Source organism: Fopius arisanus, unplaced genomic scaffold, assembly GCF_000806365.1.
Source record: "Fopius arisanus strain USDA-PBARC FA_bdor unplaced genomic scaffold, ASM80636v1 scaffold00018, whole genome shotgun sequence".
In the NCBI taxonomy this organism is placed as follows: domain Eukaryota; kingdom Metazoa; phylum Arthropoda; class Insecta; order Hymenoptera; family Braconidae; genus Fopius; species Fopius arisanus.
In genome coordinates this window covers 1,414,425-1,430,914 of record NW_011887757.1, presented here as the reverse complement: position 1 = coordinate 1,430,914, position 16,490 = coordinate 1,414,425, and the positions used below count along the sequence as shown (strand labels likewise).

The 16,490-nt window shown below is 34.9% G+C and overlaps 2 protein-coding genes across 3 annotated transcripts in view; one reads left to right on the top strand and one right to left on the bottom strand.

Moving 5' to 3' along the window:
* The window catches only part of LOC105264028 (trace amine-associated receptor 9), a 26,269-nt gene extending 19,206 nt beyond the window's left edge, over positions 1 to 7,063 (top strand). The window contains exons 6-8 of the mRNA XM_011300600.1: positions 3,759 to 4,013; positions 5,488 to 5,587; positions 5,935 to 7,063. Of these exons, the coding sequence (XP_011298902.1) occupies positions 3,759 to 4,013; positions 5,488 to 5,587; positions 5,935 to 6,065 (486 nt within the window). The 3' untranslated portion in view covers positions 6,066 to 7,063. The remainder of the gene's footprint in view (positions 1 to 3,758; positions 4,014 to 5,487; positions 5,588 to 5,934) is intronic.
* A 1,938-nt stretch (positions 7,064 to 9,001) lies between these two features.
* LOC105264027 (Protein tyrosine phosphatase 4E) overlaps positions 9,002 to 16,490 on the bottom strand; it is a 27,832-nt gene continuing 20,343 nt past the window's right edge. Inside the window, exons 7-12 of one of the 2 annotated variants that reach the window (XM_011300597.1) lie at positions 14,650 to 14,842; positions 13,794 to 13,962; positions 13,214 to 13,466; positions 12,066 to 12,711; positions 11,134 to 11,223; positions 9,002 to 9,653 (exon numbers count right to left, since the gene is read on the bottom strand). In XM_011300597.1, the coding sequence (XP_011298899.1) occupies positions 11,162 to 11,223; positions 12,066 to 12,711; positions 13,214 to 13,466; positions 13,794 to 13,962; positions 14,650 to 14,842 (1,323 nt within the window). In that variant the 3' untranslated portion in view covers positions 9,002 to 9,653; positions 11,134 to 11,161. The remainder of the gene's footprint in view (positions 9,654 to 11,133; positions 11,224 to 12,065; positions 12,712 to 13,213; positions 13,467 to 13,793; positions 13,963 to 14,649; positions 14,843 to 16,490) is intronic. The other variant, XM_011300598.1, reaches the window with a different exon arrangement.

The window sequence follows — 16,490 nt, the reverse complement described above, 5'->3', positions numbered from 1 at the left end:
GAACATCGACGTTTATGGGTAAAATATATATGGGTTAAATATGAGATTCAATATATATTTGACCCTCATGAGGGTCCATGAAATATATATTAAATTACCTACTCTACCCATAAATTTGAACATCGATGTTTTTGGGTAGAATATATATGGGTTAAATATGAGATTCAATATATTTTTGACCCTCATGAGGGTCTATGAAATATGTATTAAATTACCTACTTCACTCATAAATTTGAACATCGATGTTTATGGGTAAAATACATATGGGTTAAATATGAGATTTAATATATATTTGACCCTCATTAGGGTCTATGCAATTATATATTAAATTACCTACTTTACCCATAAATTTGAATATCGATGTTTATGGGTAAAATATATATGGGTGAAATATCAGATTTAATATATTTTTGACCCTCACGAGGGTCTATGAAATATATATTAAATTACCTACTCTACCCATAAATTTGAACATTGATGTTTATGGGTAAAATGTATATGGGTTAAATATGAAATTCAATATTTTTTTGACCCTCATGAGGGTCTATGAAATATATATTAAATTACCTACTTCACCCATAAGTTTGAACATCGATGTTTATGGGTAAAATATATATGGGTTAAATATGAGATTCAATATATATTTGACCCTCATGAGGGTCTATGAAATATATATTAAATTACCTACTTCACCCATAAATTTGAACATCGATGTTTATAAGTAAAATATATATGGGTTAAATATGAGATTCAATACGTATATTTCACCCTCAAATTAGAAAATCGATGTTATCGGCATTTATGTTTATACTTAACCCTTACATAACCCATACACGGAATACATATCATTAATATTGTCTCCGAGCTGCAATTTTATATGGCAAAAAGCAGTACAACGATAATACAGCGGGCGATTGCGGTTGAGCGCTTGACGTATTTGATTTGTCAATAAAAATGGAAAATTAAATCACAAAAGTTGGCAACAGCGAGGTGGATAGATTTGCCGGTTACCGAGGAAGAGGAAAATGATGAGGAACCCAATCGTAAATCAAATAATCGACCGTCACTGCAAGTCTGTATATACGATGTGGCACTACCGTTGGGGCAAGTCTTGGACTCATCGCTCTACCCCTTGGGTTGAGGTAATTACCGCCCAAGCGTTTAGCCCCCGTTCCAGAAGATTCAACCCCCAACTCCAACATTTTCTCACTCCCCCTTCGCGGAACTCTCGGTGCTCTTTCCGGCACGACTTTTACAGAATGATGACTGCACTATCTCCAGGGATGAGTTTTTTTTTTTTCATCACGGCTCTTTTGACACTTTAACACTTTTATTACGAGTTACCAATATAGTTGGAACATTCATCATGCTTGGGTGATAAATCGCGGTAGGAAGGAAGAATTCGAAAACGATATCGTGATTGTTTTTTTTTGGGGGGGCTGTATTAGAATGAGGCAATCAACTGAGAGAAATTTTTTTTTTTTTCGAATTACGTTGCTGTTACGATTGTTGCTTTGTGCCCCAGATTATGATATCAATATTACGTAATCATGGAATTATGAAGAAATTGGGAGGCAGTACGCATAATTATAAGTGGTACTTATAATTATTGTAGGTTCTAGGCTCGGAGGATAAATTCCACCAATAGTTTATAGGTATTTAAATATAATAGTTCATTACTTTAACTATATCATCTGACTGATTATGATTACGACTGACAGATACGAGAGGCCGATTTAAATATGCCCTATGCATACGCAAATTATCTCTACAATACTTGATTGTTTATAAGTCATTACTTGGTCAACATAATCCAGTTACGCTGGCACCTATCACCCTGACAATGCTATATGTCCACATATTCGATAATGACGCAATTGACTTAATGCGGGGCATAACAGATCATAAATTTACTTCTCCAATTGAGTGATTTTCCGGCAATTCCAATTAGGTTAGGATAGTAATCATCATATTGCTTTAGAGTGTGATATAGTGTGGGGTATGCGAGGGGTTATTAATTATCGAATATCGTGATACCAGCGTTGACATAGAGTTCCACATTTTTGTGGCGTCAATGGAGTTCTTGGATAAGATTTGGATGAGGTAGGAAGGGGAACAGAATAATTCATGATATAATTTTTACAAGAAAAATTACTGAAAAAATGGATAGTCTAGCCGGGATTTGAACCCGAGACCTTCCGACTGTCTCCGTGTAGAAATTAGGCATTACCAAAACCTATTGGGCCTATTGGGCCCAGAGTTGCCAGACGGCGGTTTCTCTCCTAAAATTCTTATTGATTTTTCCAGAATAGGGGGATCGTTGAAAGCTCTGGATGAAATGTCAACACGGAGAAAAAATTCCATTGAAAATTAGTAAGAAACTTCCCTAAAAATCAGTGTACTCCATCAATGAGAAATTGAAATGCTGCTGACACATTTTTTCGGAAGGGTCACATGAGAAACTGGAGGAAACGCATGAAAAAGTAATGCATGCCTCTCAAAAATTAGGGTGCCACATACGAATTTTTGAGTGAGGCATACCATTTTGTCCAGTGTCTCCCTCTATTTCCTTGTACACCCCATGTTACGTCCCAGCGTTGGTGAAAAGGTACACTAAATTTTGAGAGAATTTTTTCTCAGTGAACTGCGGTGTTCGAAAAGTGTCAATCATGCGCGATCGACTTCACTCGATTAACTGTGACGGTATAAAATCAAAGCAAGCGTTTGGAGAAAAGCGGTTGGCAAATCTGTGTGACATAATGATCACGGATTTCACATGATTTCAAAGTGACTTGAAATGATTTCGGGAATTAAGTGGATTCAAATGATTTCAAGCGGCTTTTCTCCCATTTCATGATCGCAAATGATTTTAATTGGTTTACATTGATTTCAAATTTTCGATTCCATCATTTGCGTAATAGGAAGTACAGTCAACGGTGACTGGAGAGATTCTCATAAAATATCGATTTGTTTCCAAAATCGTGGAATGCCATAGAGTCGGGTTTTATTTTTTCCTTTTTTCAAAAGTGAAAGTGACGGAAATTCGGAATATATACTAAAGTCAGCATAAGCTTTTACTTCTCTGGGTACCCCCACTCCACGTAGTTACCACTTGTAACCATGTCCCCCACTCCTAAAATCAATGTTAAAACTTATGCTGACTTCAGTATAACAAGTGACTTCACTGATTTCAAATGATTTCAAGTGACTTCATGTGAAATCGATGGAATCATACGACTCCACAAATTTCCCATCATTTCTCATCATTTCAGGACTAATTCCACGTGATTTCAATCCAAAGTGACACAGTGATTTCACCAATGAATAACCGCTCGGGATATGTCCTTGAATAAACTCCACTGATTATTTTTCATTTCCTTAAAACACCGAATTTTCTGAGACGAATAAATTGACAGAGTCCTTGAATATCGATAATTATTCATCGAGTTTATTCATAAAGTCATAATCAATGCCACCCTTCTCCAAAGGGACATGATTATCACTATTAACCCATCGAGATCGAGATCACGGACAATTAATATTTTTAGAAAAATCCCCGTCAATAAATTGTCAGCATTTCTATTCTTATTGTACGAATCGAGAGAAGTATTCCATGGCCTTGGATAAAAACCGAAAAATAAAAGAGACACCGGTGGATCATCACAATTGCTACATATTATTGTATATTTAATTGACTTTAACTCCCATTTTTATGTTGAGTTGTTGGTATTAATTAAAGAACAATGAATTATTCTCAGTTCGTTGCGCATGAGAGACGACTATCAACATCGGTATCCCGCACAATGGCAGCAATGAGCCTCGGATTTATCGTTATGGTAACTCCATGGACCATTCAAGAAGTTGTTGTTGCCTGCACCGGAAGTAAACCACCACCTTTCCTTGATTTCCTCGCAACGTGGCTAGCACTGTCCAACAGCTTCTGGAATCCATTTCTCTACTGGCTGCTCAACAACCACTTCCGCAGAATTTCACGGGACATATTTTATACCAAGGTAAGGTTATTCGAATTCATGATATTCAATATCTAATATTTCATAGCTGACAATCATAGTTGCAAAAATTTCAGACGATCTGTTGGCGGTGGATATCTTTTTTCTTTAATGCTACCTCGATATTCATAATTACGACGACAAATTAATTAATGATTTTGAAATTTTTTCTGCAAAATCAGTATGAATAGAAGCTAATAAGAAAGATGATTTTTTTAAAAATTTCTTATCAAATCTGAAGAATCATTTTAAACTCGATACTTCTCCCTCTCTCTCGCATTGAAATCGTCATATATTTATTGAATTTTTTATTGAATTTTTCTCCTGGTGTATAATTTCGCATTTATTCATTGAACATGAAAAAAAGATAATGTATCAGGAGCTGTACTATCCGAGACACTATTGAAAATACTTCTCGGTTTCGGGGTTCAATTCGTGACTGCCAACAGTTTCTCTGACTTTCCAGCGGTTTCCTGATTTACGAGCTACAGGAAAAAAGAATAAGTCCGACTATACTGCTGTTTCTCGAGACACGAATACGTTAGATATATCTTCTCGCTGGACTAGTGCTGCTGAAAAAATTCCCATTTTTCAGCTTCTGAGTGGAAGTATTACGAGCGTTCATTTTTCGCCATTTCCAATTTCGGTGGGGAATCACTCAGAATACCGTGAAATATCTTCATATAACAGAGAAGAAAATTTTTATGATTTCCAGAAAAAGAGGAGTATGAAAAAAAGTTTTAAAAAAACATCACAGAATTCTATACGGAGGAAAAAATTGACTTTTACCATGGATTCATTTATTTGAGAGAACTATATTTGCAGAAAAATGTTATTCTTCCAGATAATATTCTTCAATCAATTCGATCAATAATTATCAATTCTAAAGAACTCCGTCAATTTCATGCTACAAGAAAATTTGGTACGTCAATACAATTAATAACAATAATAATAATCAGACTGATCGTCCTGATCATTGGCTCTCTCGGCGGCATGAAATAGTTTTTTGTATCTACACTTGAGGTGATTCCAGCCTGCAAGGCCTCAATGGTATATTGATTGATTATAGTGCATTGAGAAAAAAAATGTCTTTAGCCGAATTTAGTTGTGGTATTCATCGAGGAAAATACCGCTTCTCATCTTTTCAAATCTCTGTTTTAAGTTGAAATATATTTTTTCATATTTTGAATATAGACTTCGTCTCAGGGTGCAATTCTATCGGCGGGAATTTAAACGAAAAAAATAATCCCCCGAATACGACTCGAGCTTCGGAATTAATCGGATATTTCTCTCTAGGCTCCCTACAAACAAACGAGCTTATCAAGTTTTTCGGAAAAATCACTCGTGCTTCGTGTTCATGACTTAACCTGGAAAACTTGACACGTTCATTTGTTTGCAACAAACCTATCGGGAAATATCCGATAATTTCGAGACTCTCGTCACTGATAAGGGATAATACATTATTATTCGATTGCAGATTTTGTGCAGAAAAAAACAAATGAGCGGAAAGCAGCATTGCTGTGCAACGAGCACTGGTGGTCTGGACATAAACAGCATCGGGGGATTCGACTTATCAGGTAATTCCCCGAAAAAACAAACAGTTGGCTGTTCCTAATGGTAGAAGACATGATTGTTACTTCACATGTTATTTATTTATTTTTCAACTCTTATTTTACCATCAATTTCATTAATGTTTGACATCCAAATGGAATACCTGTAATCTCTCAAAGATTCAGATTTTTGGGAATTAATTTACCCGTTTATTACACACATGACAGTCAAACTTTGTATTTTTACGTTTCAGACCGTTCTACGTCATTTCCAGGCAAAATTAGAAAATCGAAAAATCGAACGATTGCAATGTTTCCATGGAGAAGCAAAAAACTATAGAATGAAAAAATGCAATTTGTTTTTCTGTGTGCAGGTATGGACCGCTGCTCGCTGGATCAGTGCTCAATAGCACGATGTTCAACTCCATCTCTGATTCACACTCCACCGCCACTTCCTTGGGAGTCGAATCACAGTCTATGCAACAGTGAATTGTCAAATACGTGAGGTAGAGACGTCGCCACGCAGACGGAGGATCTTTTGTCTCCAGACGAAACTAGTTAGTATTGCGTGGCGACGATATTGTTAATGTCGTACGAACGAGTTTATCAGCGAGTTGATGCTGATAATGACAGTTACTCGAGGGTTATGGAAATATCAAGGATCCAGGGCATCGAGTACTCGTGGTATCAAGGACGTGATGTTCTCGGAGGTGTGAGTGACGTTACTGAGGAGGACTAATTCTCGCTGGAGTTGTCAACGAAAGTCGTTTTATAATTTTATCCTGATGGAGATTTGTGGACTTGAATGCAAATCGTAGAAAAAGCTGGCGTCTTTTTTAGGAAGTTCCAGTGAATTTCTATTGGTGCTCTAAAGGCGTTCTATAGAAGATCTAAAGTTCTCTAGATCCGTTTGAATTTTAATGGAACTCTCATAGAATTATTATAGAGTTCCCATTAAATCGGCTTTCTTTCTAGGAAATTGTATTGAATTTCTATTGAGATTCTATAGGAGTTCTCGCAGATGTCTATCAAATTTTCAATGGAACTCCTATAGGATTATTCTAGACAAAATATACTAAATTTCTAGTGGGATTCTATAGGAGTTCTCACAAAGATCTATAAAGATTTGAATAGAACTCCTATAGAATTATTATAGGGTAATTCCATTAAATTTCTAGTGGAATTCTATAGGAGTTCCCACAAAGTTCTATAAAGATTTGAATAGAACTCCTATAGAATTATTATAGGCTAATTCTATTGAATTTCTAGTGGGGTTCTATAGGAGTTCTCACAAAGATCTATAAAGATTTGAATAGAACTCCTATAGAATTATTATAGCCTAATTCCATTCAATTTCTAGTGGGATTCTATAAGAGTTCTCACAAAGTTCTATAAAGATTTGAATAGAACTCCTATAGAATTATTATAGGCTAATTCTATTGAATTTCTAGTGGAATTTCATAGGAGTTCTAACAAAATTCTATAAAGATTTAAATAGAACTCCTATAGAATTCATCATGAAAATGATGAATAAATTCTATTAAATTTCCATTAGAATTCTATAGGAGTTCTCTTGGAGTTCCATTAAAATTTCAATAGATCTTCAACAGGATTATTATAGAACTGCAATAGAAAATCAATACAATTTCTTAGGATCATAAGTTTATATAGTATGAATGAAAATTACCATCGGATCCATAGGAACAATCCTCACTTTGACAATGTCAAAACACTGCCTTTTGATAATATTGAATCAACATTATCAGTGTTCATGAATGATGGAAGTAATTGTCCAACTGTCGAACAATGTTCGTCAATGTTCCCTGTATCGAGTACAGAAATCGTATAGTCCCCCCAAAAATGGTGAAATCCCACGACTCATCATTTGATTTTCACGTTCCATTTGTGACTCAACGATAAAAAAAAAAATAATAAAAGAAAGAAGGATTTCAGTAGAAGAAGATTGCACTGGAATGAACAATTGAAATTTATAGACTGAGCAGTCATGGTATGAACACTGTAATTACGATGCACTAAAATTGTGGAGAATGATCTTATTCACTGAGTTCCATAGACAAGTAGTAATGGAATATCTCAGTAATACTAGCTGTATCTACGCACAGTACGGAGAGCGATTCTCTTCAGTAGTTTAATTACCGATAGTGACAGTGGCAGGGATACGGAATTGACATTGTTATCCAGTGAAGAATTTTGTCATTTTATCACACGACATGAGGCGCTGCTGGCAGAAGACTTTTCTGATGAATTACTAAACGAGCTAGTAATTAAATCCATCAGCAGTAAATTTTTCATTACTAAAATGGTGTTATTGTAAATTGCATGAAATTGCTTTGGGCGGAACACATTTCTAATTTTAGAGTTTGTTGATTTTGTAATGTTGATTATGATTATGCTAGTGTAAATCTAGATAGAAAATAATAAAGTTCATTCATTTTATGAAAGCCTCATTAATTTTTCTTGTGAATTTCACCAGTTCATTTTATTTAAAACGTGTGTTTCAGTGTTTTGCTCAGTGAATGGAAAGATGGGAATAATGCGATAATTATTGTATCGATATGTAAAAAAAGGGGTTTAAAATCCGTACTTCGGCAATAATTGAAATGCTTCAATTGAGTTTGATTAGAGCTTACAACGATTGTTTGAACTCTATACTGTTGTATACTCCGGGTAATAGAATCTGGCTCTCCATCTTTCTAGGCTGATCTTTTTGTTTGGAGATGGTGTTTTTTTTTATCAAACCAGAAAAGACTTTGTAATCTCGCGCCACTTTAGGCGGACCAATAAGGAATCGCGCCATGATTTCGAGATTTTCGAGATAATCGATTGTGCCGAGCGTGTCCTTTTTGGACTAGGAAGGTTTTTTTGATTCGATTTTATTTTATTTCATCGAGTGATCGATCGATCTCGATAAAATCGAGAGACTTTAGTTGTTCGAGTAAAGTCGATCACGCCAAGAATTCACACTTTTCGTACAATGTAATTGATATTTCATTCAGAGCTTTCTATGATCTACCCTATTCTGGAAAAGTCAATAAGAATTTTTGGAAAAACCGCCGATGAAAAATTAAAAGAGGAAAAAATCATCGGTATAATTAAACGAAAAAATTCAATTTCCAAAAACACTTGAACACTTTTAGACTGTCTTCAACATTTTTTTGCGAAAAAAAAGAAATGACAGGGCGTGAGGTAAAAGCGGTTTTTCGCGAGTGTCCCATTTAATTTCATATAATTTTTGCAAAAATCGACGTTCAAAGATAATAAACAAACATTGAAAAGTGTATTCCTGATTTCTCAGTAAAAATTCTCAATTATAAGTAATAACAGATAAATCCTCAATTTCTTTTCGATGAATTGAACAAAAGGCGAGGCAATAAAAACACAATAATTTGATATTGAATTGTTATTATTACAATAGCATCATCGTTGATAAAAATAATATCAATAAAATAAGGTAACAAAAACAATAATTAATATTCTGCTAAAATACAATTTTCGTCGAGGCTTAAACATTTCTTTAATATGTAGGGAAGATATGTACATACAGTGGTCCATTCAGCCGAATACTCTTTCATATAAAAATGATTTCAGAAAGACAAAAACAATAATAAGAGGTAGAGAGATCAATTGGCACCTGAGGGGACAATCCCTCTTCAATAACATTCAATTCTCTCAGGTGCACTTGTCGAAATGTATAAAAAAATGTGCATTATTCACCCCTAATCTGCCTTCGTCCTCTCCCTAACAAATTATTAAGTACCTAGTTTTACAAATCTAATCGTGATTCGTAGAAAAAAAAAGATGATATGAAAAGGTGATTACGAAAGTTTAATGAAAAATCGGAAAATGCTCGATGCAATTTTTGCACGATTTATGTGGCGGACGGATACTTGTCACTTCCTGGGACACGATCCAATGAGTTAAAACATCATGGAAAAGAGTAATTAAAAATTGAGCATTCTTCACTAATTGTCACAGATCAATTGCCTCCAGCGTGGGGTGATTAAATCAACAAAATGATGAGTTTTATCTTGTGAAATCTCTTACATCCCGGACTCGGCGATTCCCTCATCATCTGCAAACAGAAATAACAATGGACTTGTTAATTATTGGGAAGGGAAAATGGAAATTACGCCTTCACGGCGAACATCAAGCCAAGCGGACTCTCGACGTGGGTTATTCAGGCTCGTGATGATATTTTTATTCTATCGTCGGATGCAATCGGAGCTGGCTCGTTTTTTCAAATTAATTATCTGTTATTTCCGATGGAAGTAGTGAATGGAATTTCCTTCCAAAATTACAGAGAAAAATTAATAAAAATGGACGGAGAGAAATATTCAATAAAAATTACGAATCAGTTGACGTCGAGGGATTGACAGAATGATTGCTGATTTCACATGATTTCAAAGTGATTTCAAATGATCTGGGGGGATAATTGATTTCGAGTGACTCCAAGTGATTTCAAGAGGTTTTTCTTTCGATTTCATGTTTTCGAATGATTTCAAATGATTTCAGATAAAATTACAGGCAATCAATGAAATTATGTCACTCCACACATTTCTACTGATTTCTCATGATTTCACATGATTTCAGAATTGATTTTATGTGATTTGAATCCAAGGTGACATAGTGATTTCACTAATGAATAATCCCGGAGTATGACAGTGATTTCGCTGATTTCAAATGATTTCAAATGATTTTAGAGAAATGAACGAAAAAAAATCTGAAAGGTTGAATAATTTCTCAAGTTGACTACCGAAAAAAGTATGAGATTGTCATTTAATTTGATCCAAACACGTAAGACCTCAGAGAAAATTCAGAACTCAGTATGCCTGAACGATGAAAAATTTATGAACATCCAATTTTTATGAGGCTCGCGTGTTGTTTGCACGTTCTGTTCCGTAAAATGTCTCAATCATTAGGAAAAAATGACGGAATGACATCTCAACACAGAAGTGAGTCATTAGACTGATGGATAATTTTGAAGAGACAGATTGTAGACTTCACCTGACAATTCGTACGATTTCTCTCCCAGCTCACACATTCCATTGAACTTCACTTAGCGAATTACAATTAAAAACTTAATGTTCCCCTTCTACTTCTCGTAATTTTCATTCGATGTTTCTCTCCATGTGGGCAAAAATAAATAACTAGGTTTCACAAATAAATAAAATAGGTTTCTCCGGGGAATCCTCTTGAAGAATTCTATTAAAATTCATTTTCAAATTCCATTACACGAAAAGAAAAATATCAAACTCTGACTTCAAGCGAATTCCTCTGGATTTCTAATACAAATACAATAGAATTTCTCCGATAAAGTTTTTGTTTCATGCGTGAACATCTAGAGTCAAAAATAAATAATAATTAATAAATTCTGGTGAAAGAAAACAATACAATATGAAGAAACTGCATGAATCAGTTGCTGGTCACTACATAATAGCTTGCACGTGAGATAAAATCAGACAATAAATAATTGTAATCATGCGATGCAATGGGATGAGACAAAATGCTGGGTAAAACAGACGTGCACGATTAGGGAAAGCCTGGGGAATTACCCTCATCCTCGTTTCCTGAATCTGAAGGTCATCTCTCCTTTTCATCAGCTACTGGACTCATCGCATTCTCGACGGACGTTTGGTTCTTTCCTGGATTCAAATTCGTTCAGGGGAATCTCTTATTAGTCAGATTGGAAATTACGACTGCGGACAATCCGCATTGACGCATTTTAATTACCGAAATAATGGGGTTTGAATTGGTGGAGAGAAAAGGGAATTGTTTTTTATTCGTTGTGTATGGGATTTTTATTATCATCTCCTCATCCTGGTGGGATTGATTTTGAAATAATAATTGAGGGGATCTGAGGAATTTAGAGTCATCGTTTCTTCGGAGTCCGATATTTCTTTGGACGTGTAGAAGAAATGAAGGAAAAAATGCCGAATTACCATTTTTTAAAATTCGTCAGGAAATTTGAATGAAAATGTTGGACAAGTCCTATCTCGGGAAATTGCAAATGATGAGGAATCATCTGTCGTTCAATCTAACTTTCAATTTTTTTTAAGTGGATTTCGTCTAAAAAAAAGTACTATAGAGAATTTTCATTTTTTCAGAAAGTTCGAAACAAGTATAACTTTTTTCGGATATTTAGAATTTCAAATTATCTGTACATGACTTTACGTCACCTTTTTTTATCGTTCCCCTCAGAAAATTGAAAACAAGAACACAAATTTGATCCCAAATTTTAATGTATTTTATGCTAAAAAGATAAAATTTAAACAAAAGATGACATTCGATAGATAGTCCACCCGGGCCTTGATGTAAAATTCTTTAGAAATTTCATGTCACTGCCGTTACTAAAAATTCCAAGTATTCTTACTTGCAATTTTAAGTACGACGTGCCAAAAGTGTGATACGACTCTAGTTAAAATTTCCCGAGGAAAAAAAAAATGGTGATACGGCATTTTGGGTGCATCCGAAATTTAGATAGTACCTTCGAATCCCTGATTGTCATGGATTTCCCTGGGTGGTCCAGTGAGTGTGTCCTGTCCCTCGAGTACAGCAAGTAGACACTGATGAATGCAGATGTACTGCTGCTCAGTCTGAACCATCCAGACCCTCTCCTTCCTCATAACCCAGACAATCCCAAAGATATCAACGTAATCAGAGACTTGAATCTGCTGGAGTATTCTATCAAGAGTAATAAAAGTTCCACTCCTGCCGACCCCTGCACTGCAGTGAACGACTATTGGCCTCTGATCAGGTCTCACTCGTTCCCTGAATGCCCTGACAAATCTCGCAAGTGTCTGGGGTGGACTTGGCACCCCAAAGTCCGGCCAAGTGGTAAAATGAAAGTGTTGGATCACCCTCTTGACGTCACCTCGACAGAGCATGAACTCGGTGATGCTCCAGTCTGGATAACGTGTCTCATTCAGAACAGTTACGCATATATCCCCGTAGTAAACTGGTAAAGTGTCCATTGGCCAGTAATGGTCGCACTTCTCTCGACCCTTTTCGATGCATCGGGTCAGCATCACAATTGCTCGACTATTGCTCTCCCAGACCATTCTCCAGAAATCATCTCGAGTCGAATGCAAGGGTCCCTGGGTCACTATAAATTCCCTCGGCGAGTTATGCCCCTAAAATTCATTCATCAGTTACCAGTTTCACTCGATATCTCATTTAAATAAAACTGAGAGTAATATTAATTGTCAAAACCTAACTAGCTGAATTATTACGTCAAAATTTTACTAACTAAAATATCACTCCTTAAAATATGCGCTATAATCTTAAAAATTTTTTTGCCTTGAGTTTCATTTTGGTTTTTAATCTGTAGTTCATCATAAATTCGGCCTGTTTAATAATTAATTAAAAAATTCTAAATGATTAAAAAATTCATCAACGGTTTACATCTCACACAGGAATCAATGAATAATTATTATTATAAATAATGATATAGTAGAAAGTATTCAAAAATATTGTAGGCTATTTGATTTTCGTGTATTACAAAAAAAGTTGAAATGTTATCTCATGTGATATTTCATTTTAAAATAATATTTTTGCAATGATCACGGCTATTAATTTATTAACTTATGAAAAATAGTCAATAATAATTAGTAAATAATTATAAATAATACTCACAGGAACATAATTAGCGTTGATATAATCAGATCCCTCTTCATCATCCACAGGCTGCAGTTTAAACCTGCTATGATCATATGGCAAAATATTTGTAAATCGATTTTTCGGCCTGTTGCAAGGCAAATCTGCAGCGGTGCAGGGCTGATCCCTTCCCACATGTTTCAACTCCTCGAATTCCTCCGAAAATCTGAAGTCCGAGTCTGCTGACATTATCCTGTAGTGCTCCGCAAAATTCTCCACTCGAATCGGTCGACTGAAATTAAAGCCGAGATTAAAAAATATTCAAGTGCATTATTTCAAATTACAACTGTATTTCAAATTACTGTGTCTACAGCCAAACATTTTTCGAAAAACCAAATTTTTCAATTTACCAAAAAATCGGAAATTTCGAGTGAAATGTTTTAATTAAAAATTAAATGAAGACTCCCCGATCCAAAATAAAAATCGTAAAATTGAACGATTACAATGGAAATGACTTCTACAAAGAATTCTATTACTCAGCAGAAATTTTATCGCAATTTTAATAGCATTGGTGGAAATTCCAGTTGAAATTCTTTTCTATTTTTTCCCGCACGTGTACCTCGTCTCAATGACGCTGTCTGGAAGCGAGAGATTATCAGTTGCCCTTGGCTCGGTAATTTTTCTGCGCTGATTGCGGTGTCTCCTCACTAATAAACCAATACCCAGCATCGTCAGGAGAAGAACTATCGGCACTGTCACACCCACGATAATCGTCGTGTTATCCTTATCTGTTGAGTAGCAATAGGGAAGTCCATTAGATTTACGTAATTTTCAGGGGATTTTATTGTTTGACAGTTAATGAAAAAAGTCTTGGAAAGCTCAACAGAACATCGATTACATTTTTATTCAATGGGTTAGAGATAAATCAACTGTAAAACGAATAGTGTTCAGAGTAAATGCTTTTTCTTCATTATCTCTAAATACTTGCTAGTAATTTACTGAAAAATAATAATTAGCATTATTTATTATTTATAGACTCCAGGTAAATTCATTTAATGAGGAGTTTACTATTTTAATTATTGAAGTAGATAATGATAAAATGTAAAAATATTTGAATATCGTCGGGTACTGTTTATTTTCAAGTGTTTCGGTTAATTTCAATTGCTTGTTCATAACGTACAATGACTTGTGGATGTGGCAGTAATTTAAAGAATAATCCAAACAAGATTCTGTTTGCAGCTGAAATATCGAATAACAATCCTACAGACTTTAAACACTGGCAAACAACAGTGTTTCTCACCTGCCAGCAGCAATCCTTCAAGAGCGAGACATGTACATGTAAATCCATGTATAAATTCAGGGCCCCAAGGCCCTTGGCGAAATAATTCACTCAATTTTTAAGAATTCACTCCAACATCGAAAGCGTACAATTACAATAACCGAACTTTAATCATTATTTTAGGTAGAATAATCACCTGTTTGAATGGGAAAGCTGTAGCTTGTATCCGTGAATTTATCAGGGGCTGTGAAGGCACGAACTTTTACTCTGTATGTGGATCCAGCTTTTAGGGGGCCATTGCAGTATCCAATCTTGTTCTCGCAATTTTCTGTGCCTATCGTGAAGTCCTCGACTGAACCGTTCTTGAAGGGGTTGTAAGGCTCCATCACCTGGGGCAATCCAATGAAAATATTTCTTAAGAAAACGTTTAAATATTCAATTAAGGCCCGGGTGAACTATCTATCGAACGTCGGCTTTTGTTTAAATTTTATATTTTTAACTTGAAATACATTAAAATTTGGGATCAATTTTGTGTTGGGGGAAGCACTTGAATGGACATGAAAAAATAATGAAAAAAAAAGAGGAAAAATTATTGAAGGGCGCTAAAGATCGATATTATTTAAAAGGGATTCACCAAGTTTGCTAAAAAATAATAAAAAATACGTAGCTTACTATTGCATCTAGCTGTCACTCAATCTTCTTAGAGCAATGGTAAGCTGCGTAATTTTTATTATTTTTTTGTAAACTTGGTAGATCCCTTTTAAACAATATCGCTCTTTAGCGCCCTTCAATAATTTTTCCTCTTTTTTTCATTATTTTTTTATAACCATTCGAGTAGCTCCCGCAACACAAATTTGATCCCAAATTTCAATGCATTTAAGACTAAAAAGATAAAATTTAAACAAAAGTATTATATAAAAATATTTGCCTACATGTTATTAATTATTTTTTTCTTCAAATTTCAACCAATAGAATCGCATCATTCGACTATTTTTTATATATTCACCCCCCGATTCAATTGATTATCTTCCGACCCAAATATCGACCAATAGAATTGCACCATTCGACGTCACGTGGTACACCCTAAATGGTCCTATACTCTTTTTTTCGATAATTCCCTCTAGTAATTGCTCTATAAAAACAGAACATTATCCAGTCAAATTAACCGCACGACAAACTGACAGATATGAAATTTTTGTTTTTTAACTATGAGTTTCGTCTGGTGGGGCAATTCTATTGGCCGATACTTGGGTCGGAAAAATAATCCCTCGAACACCACAGAAGCTTCAAAATTATTTGGAACATCACTCAAGGTTCCCTGGAAACAAATAGTCATCAGTCATCATTTGTCTTTCAGGCAAAACTTTTTTCCCCTGAAAAACTTGATTTGTTTACAGAGAACCTATCGGAAAATGCACAATAATTTTGGAGGTCTTATGGTATCCCTAGGCAATCATGCGCGCTGTCGTGTGCTCTTCCTCTAAGTGAGGGCTGTAGCCCACAATAACATCCTCGTAGTCATGGAAATGATCAATCCATTCATCAGCTAATCAGAAGACAAATAAAAAGTTAACAATCAAAACGATCATTCATTCGCAATCAACTTTATGATAAAGGACATGTGGTAATTTTTAATTTTCATTTTGTTTCCTACCTATATAAAATATATGGGAAACAAAAAAAGGTTGGATCGATTTAACCACTGATTGAGTCATTCGGCTACACATGCTACCGCTCGAATGAATCGTTCGGTGACTATTCCCGAATATTTAATTGCTCTTAATTCCAATCAACCGAATTCTTCTATCAGTGCATATATCATGAGTGTCTCAGCTCAATATCACTCTCGAAAAATCCCATGAAAAAATATCACATGAGACAATATCATAATATGAAAATATCCCTTTTAAAAAAAAGCATGTAACGTTTTTGGTCAGCTTTTTTTGGCGCATAGCTAAGCTATGCATATCATATATTAATATATTCATATAAATAATTAATATATATGTATATTTATAATATATATATATATTATTT